Here is a 6,657-nt window from a genome sequence, read left to right as displayed (position 1 = left end):
TAATCTTTCATGTTACGAGTTTGACATTATATTGTATGATTCTTCGGCTAGCAGTTGAGGAGAAGACATAACGAGAAAGACTACATGTCGCCTATGTGACGTCACCCCATAAAGTTGACTTACCCGTGGTTTTCACCAACCTCAACGATTTTGTTCTCTTCCTGAAAGAAGGCGGTGAAGTGCACCAAAGACACAGCCATGTTTAGCGGGATCCGTGAGCTAGTCCGTGTGCGAATGGTGGTGAGTGGTGACGTTTCAAACGCGTCGAAAGCAGCGAAGAGTTGTAGTCCACAAAGTGCTCTCACACAAAGTCTAACCGTATCAAACTTCTACCTGCTAAATTTTAGCATTCTTCACACGAAAGATTATATAAAAAATTCACAGACAACATATGTTCACATTCATGGCACAATTCAAACGGGACCAGAAAATAATTATTTTCTCCCATTCACTTGCATTGACGATTTTTCAACCTAGAGGTCCAGCGGGGTTAGCGGAAGGGGCGGGACTTACCAGCTCTATACCTAAAACTTGTCAGCCACAAACAAAACAAAAAAACGATTATTTTACTGCTCCGAAAAATAAAATAAAAAAAATCTTCTTTGTTTTTTCCCCTTAAAACAAAACAGGGATAATTCAGCTGACGACGTTGATCATCCTCCATTTGTTTTTCTTAAGTCAAGTTTGATATCTCTAGTCTACAATCGACAGGTGTGTGGTCTCACGGTCCGGACGAATCTTCTAGTGTGTGCGGTTGAAATCGCCATATCGATCGGTTGAGATTAAACCAAATCGGTTGAAACTGCTCGTGTTTGTTGTCTCCCACAGTTTAAAATTTGAAAATAGTCTAGTGTGTCCCAGCCTAGGAATCAAATAAACATTTAGATTCAAATATTTATTTCAAAATGAGAAAACTTGAGACCAGATGTTGTATTTAAAGGTTTTATTCTGTAAAAACGGCCCTTATAAGAGCCACAAAAACCAAGAAATATACACTGTACAAAAAAGGTATTTACAACCTAAATCAAAACCATAAAAAAAAAAAAAAATTAAACAGCAAGCTGCAAACTCACTTCAATGGTAATGTAAACTGTTTATCATTGTGCTTAAATCACCATTTAACCAAAATATTAGTAACTAACCAAGCTTTGTGGCGGCCAACTTAATTTTTGACTGCCACAAAATGCCACCTACACACACTCTGAGCTCAAAACAAACCTCAAGACCTTGACATAACTTTGCATTTTGTTGTCAAAGGACAAAACAACAGAGCCCAACAAAAATTTCAGTCAAGTCCACTGTCCATACTGTAATGGCAAAAGCAGACTTAATGCTGTGGTAGAATGAGAAAGACCAGATGAGGTAGAGAACCTTCTAGTCTAACGAAGTGCATCGACTGACAGCGAAGATCAGTGCATTCGAGTTTGACCCATAAGAGGGAAATACTGGAATGCTAGGCAAGACAAACTCAACATTTAGCAATCTGTAAATATAGCTAAAATATTGAGCATTTACAGGAGTGCAATTTCATTGTAGAGACTACATAAAAAAAAAAAAGAAGTTCATTCACAAACGTATGTGCACACTGGTATGGTACATATGCATTTTCAGTTATTATTAAAGTATGAAAACAAAGCATATAGAGACTGAATGACTTTCCTCTCTTACAAATTGGGTAACAGTATCAAAGATTTCTAATTGGATGAGGCAATGTCAAAGCTGACCGATACTGTAATTTTCATGCTATTTATTTGAAGAAAGCCCTGAGATTGTCCAAAACACTACTATATTAATACCCAAATTTAAAGGAACTTAAAGGTCAACTTGACAAATCACTCAGTTATTCCACGTGCTGAGCCAGTTTGGGCATACAAGGGGGAAACAGGGTTCACAAAACAAAAAACAATTTACACTCCTTAAGGTCTCATGTTGTCTATCACTGGCCATTGCGACCAATATTGGCTCACCTGTTTTGTACCCCAATTAGATTTTAAATCATGATTTCCCACTGCTGCATGAACAACGCATATTCTAAACATTGCACAGAGCACAAAAGAATACTGTTTAAAAAAAAAAAAAAGTATCCATTCAGGAAGAAAGAGGATGCCTGTGCTAAAATATCTGGAATTGAGAAAAAAAAAAAAGCCAACTTAAAGGGTTAGTTCACCCAAAAATGAAAATCCGGTCATTAATTACTCACCCTCATGTCTTTCCAAACCTGAAAGACTGATGTTCATCTTCGGAACACAAATTAAGATATTTGATGAAATCTAAGAGCTTTCTATCCCTCCATTGACAGCCTACGCAATTACCACTGTCAAGCCCCAGAAAAGTAGTACAGACATCATTAAAGTAATCCATGTGACTGCAGTGGTTTAAACTCAATTTTAAGTGACGCAAAATATAAATCTCCAACATGTTCAAGAGAGCACCACAACGCATGTGTTGTGTTGACACGAAAATGGACGTTGTTACGCAACAGATTAAAATTTTGTAAATAAAGAGGTAAATTATGTTTTTTTGCTCAAACAAAGCACTCGCGTCGCTTCATAAAATTGAGGTTAAACCACTGGAGTCACAAGGATTATTTTAATTATGTCTTTACTACCTTTCTAGGGTTTGAAAGTATCAGTTGCGTAGACTGTCAATGGTGGAACAAAGCTCTGTTTTCATTAGTTTATCTTCAGAACACGAATGAAGATATTTTAAAGTCTTACGGGTTTGGAACGACATGAGGGTGAGTAATGACAGAATTTTCATTTTTGGGTGAACTAACCCCTTTAATTGTCCATAACGCCATGAGTTAGGAAGTTAAAGGTGATCGGTCATAGTGTGATGGCTGCAAAAACAGGAAGAAAACAGGAGACTGAAAAAGCTACGTTTGCTAGACAGTTTCAGCAGACAACATCAGATCATTTAAAGCAAGGAGGTAGTAAACAATCAGAAGTGTTCAGTAATCCATACAGTCTATGTGTGGCACTACAGTCCCAATAAGGGTCCAACTAATAGGAGTTCAGGGAGCATTCCCCAAACTTCAGATATGAGTGAGGGGAACAGTTCCACCTAGATAGTGCTGTTGGACACCAGAGTAGGCCCTCTGGTTTGAGCTATCGCTGGCATCCCCACCTGGAATGTACATGCTAATCATGTCCCTCAGGTCCCCTTGGAAAGCGCCACGGTGGTGGTTTGGTACTCCAGTAGGTGAATGGGATAGGGGTTCTGATTTAACCATAGACATCACTGGGCTGGGCTGCTGAGGGCTGCCACTATACGACATTTGGCTGTGGACAAAAAAAAAAAAAAAAGGGACAAAATAAGCCATTAAATTGTGATCAACAAAAGAAGATCAGGGCATCAGACACATGAACAGCTTTAAGAATCTGTATCTTTCCACATATAAAACATCTCTCTGTATTTGCTCAAAGTAATGCAGACAAGCAAATAACCGGTCTATACAGGTTAAGTCAGCTTAGTTGTGGTGAATCTGAGAAAATCTATAGGCAAATGCTAAATAAATATGGGCAATGATAAGAAAATCTAAATACACAGTTATGATGAAAAAAATCTAGTCAAATGCTGAATAAACGCATTTATAAAGTATTAATTTACCAACTTAAACGAAATTACTTTTATATAGCCTACTACAATTAATATTTTAAAAACCAATTTTGGTTTGATAATACAAATTTAAAGAGACCAATATGAATTGTTCACAAAAGTTTGATTCTTCAACTTTTCACAGTTAAACACGACGAAAACTGAATCAGTTAACATAAATGTATAAGTGTGCGGGCGCCCCACATAACTAGTTTTCTAGTTCCCCAATTTGTCGAGCTTCCCTAGTACTGTAACTGCACTAAAATCCCTTGATAAAACAAACCTGTAAGGGCTGGCGCTGTTCATGTAGGTCTGTGCCGGCGGGTATTGGAGAGCTGACAGGTCGTAGCGGTGCAGTTGCTGCGGGTATCCGAGTGCCTCGCCCTGCATGCCCATATAACCACCGGCGTGACCCCAGCCATAGCCGTCCATTCTCGGGCTGCCACTCTGTCCCTGTGCCACGGCTGAAGCCAACAGGTTGCCGTGTGCGAGAGGATATTTGCCGACGTGATTGTCCTTCTTCATGAGAGCTTTGGTCTTACGCCGAGGTTTGTATTTGTAATCGGGGTATTCCTTCATGTGTACAGCCCGCAAACGTTTGGCCTCATCGATGAACGGTCGCTTCTCCGCGTCCGTTAAAAGTTTCCATTCCGCTCCGAGGCGTTTGCTTATCTCAGAGTTGTGCATTTTGGGGTTCTCCTGTGCCATCTTCCTCCGCTGACCGCGAGACCACACCATAAACGCATTCATGGGGCGCTTCACTTTGTCCATAGGGTCCCCGCCGGGTGGACAAGAAGTTTTTGATCCGTGGTGCGCAGTTCCAACCCCGCTGACCGGAGGAGGCATCCCTGGACTGTTCTGGTGGGGATGAGGTTGACCCGCGGTCTTCAGTTCATGCTCCATCATGCTATACATCATGCCTCTACTCACTTTGAGTTCCAACCACTCAATGCGTAAAGCAGCCAATTAAAAGTGTCCAAGCGAACCTAATCAGGTCAAACAAATCCGGCGCAGGTGAAGTCTCTTTACAGCCGGGATTGTCTCGCCAAATTAAACTCCAAAAAAGGAGCAATGAGAAAACGATCAATCAAAACATTTATAGCAAGTGTTTAAAACCAAAATAAAGTAAAAAGGTCTCGAAAAGTTTCTCAATCTCTGCTGTATGTCTCTCTCTCTCTAACTCTCTAACTCTGTTGAACGATATCCACAAGCCACTTGTTGAGCAGAAATAGTTTGCAGTCCACACTGAACCAATTGCATAATTGTATTCCACGTCTGTCCAATCAGCGCTCAACGCAACCCTTTGCTCATTTGCATAACAATGGTAGGGGTGTGGTGTTGTACGTCGAAGATCACTTGTTGCAGGAGGTAAACGGCACGCAGAGACTCGTTTTATCGATCAAAGAATTCAATTCTAAATATACATTACTGATAATTATTACATATTTCAGTATAAATTGTCATGGCACATGTTTTTATACACTTCCAAACAGACAAGCCTTTAAAAATTAGACACAAATGTTGTGTAGCTAATTTTGGACCTGAATTCTTTGAATCACTTTCTATGACTTAGCCTAATTAGTTTCACTTTGCACCTTTACAATTTCTGTCTCTTCTATTGTCATTTCTAAGCCCTGTCATGGTGGGGTCACGAGAACATTTTCTGTGAAAACGAACAGTTTTTTAAAATCTTGAGCGTTTATTGAGCTGTGTTTTCAGGGTAAATTTGTGTGAAATGGGAATTATTACAGTAGCCTACACACAATATATAATTACAGCAATGTGCCATTACTCCCTTTTATGACCATTTATGACATGTGAATGTCAGAAACTTCTAAAGGTGTGGATTGCTTCTATAATTGCTTGAGAAAAGGTGTGGGTGCAAAGCTTTATGTCGTTTCTTTTTTTTTTTTTTTTTTTTTTTGTGGACACAGGTGTGAGTGCCTGTGAGTTTGCAGGTGCTTTGTGAACCATGCGAGCATGCTTCTGTTCGTAACTGACGGTTATGCCTTAATGCCAATCAAACCACAAATTGTGGGGCTTCATCCTTATAACCATGTCCAGAAAACATTTTTGGACAAATAGTAAACCTCTTTATGGAAAGTGCCTGACTCATTCTCCTGTCCGTTGTTTCTTTGTCCCATTTGGTTGAGACAGAACCAAGACAGCTCTGAGAATTTCTCAGAAATGTTAAGTGTAGCCCCCTACAAACACAGATAGCTCAAAGACCTCATGTTTGCATACACATGTGCTCCACATGCCTCTCTTTGACTGTTGTATTGCTTTTTAAAACCAGTGTTTTCATGGGTTTGAATATGTATGTCCAAAACAAGTTACAACACAGTTGTTTTTCCAAAGCGCACACAAAAGATAACCACCCATTCAGCTGCATGGGCTCTAAGCTGCTCAAACACAGATACCTGAATGAACCTGTAAAGGAGAATCAACACGAGTTCTATAACTGAACTAAATAAATACGGCATCTAGACTGTTTTCACTTATTTGATCTTTCTTTTAGTGTGTGCACGCTTTTTTTCCCTTGAATTGCAGATTAAAAAATCAAATGGTCAAATAATATTTAGCTTTCTTATAAATAATTATTTTCAATCACTGTAGGTCTTACGCTACATTACCAAAAAATGGGTATTTATGGATACTATGCTAAAATGTAACTTTAGTGTAAATGTAAAATATGGAGTTATATTAAATATCTTAGTTATAAGTTCTTAATTTTTTTTTTTATAACTTCTTACATTTTTTTAAATGAAGAATGTGTTTATTGATCATCAAGATATCTTACGAAGAAAGTTTACGGTCATTTCATTACAAACAAAAGGGCATCCTGATCAAAATATTATTTTTTTCTTAAAGAAAAGTATTTTAATGATATCTTGATAGGACAAGAACTTTGTCACTCTGAGAAGCTTTAATATGCATGTTTAAAAGGACAGTGAATTTGGCATATATTTTTTAGAATTTGCATCAACAAAATTTGAATGGTTAATTGCAAATCAATAAAGTCATAAAATGAACACACACAAACATTATATATAGCTTTAT

The 6,657-nt window shown here is 38.5% G+C and overlaps 1 protein-coding gene across 2 annotated transcripts; it reads right to left on the bottom strand.

The window, feature by feature from the left end:
* Nucleotides 1-930: 930 nt before the first annotated feature.
* On the bottom strand, nucleotides 931-4,838 carry sox19b (SRY-box transcription factor 19b). 2 transcript variants are annotated; one of them, XR_014028831.1, is made up of 3 exons: nucleotides 3,881-4,532; nucleotides 2,777-3,281; nucleotides 936-2,201 (listed from the first exon to the last, which is right to left on the bottom strand). XR_014028831.1 is itself a non-coding variant. In XM_081347068.1 (2 exons), exons 1-2 carry the CDS (start codon nucleotides 4,513-4,515, stop codon nucleotides 3,035-3,037), a joined length of 882 nt encoding a protein of 293 aa, XP_081203194.1. In that variant the 5' UTR covers nucleotides 4,516-4,838; the 3' UTR covers nucleotides 931-3,034. The 2 variants fall into 2 exon arrangements, 1 of the variants encoding a protein (XP_081203194.1); XM_081347068.1 differs by having other exon boundaries at nucleotides 931-3,281; nucleotides 3,881-4,838.
* Nucleotides 4,839-6,657: the final 1,819 nt, after the last annotated feature.

Source organism: Scardinius erythrophthalmus (genome assembly GCF_964197995.2).
Source record: "Scardinius erythrophthalmus genome assembly, chromosome: 2".
NCBI classification, from domain to species: Eukaryota; Metazoa; Chordata; class Actinopteri; order Cypriniformes; family Leuciscidae; genus Scardinius; species Scardinius erythrophthalmus.
The sequence above is the reverse complement of the archived record's forward strand: the minus strand, read 5'-3'. Positions and strand labels throughout refer to the sequence as shown.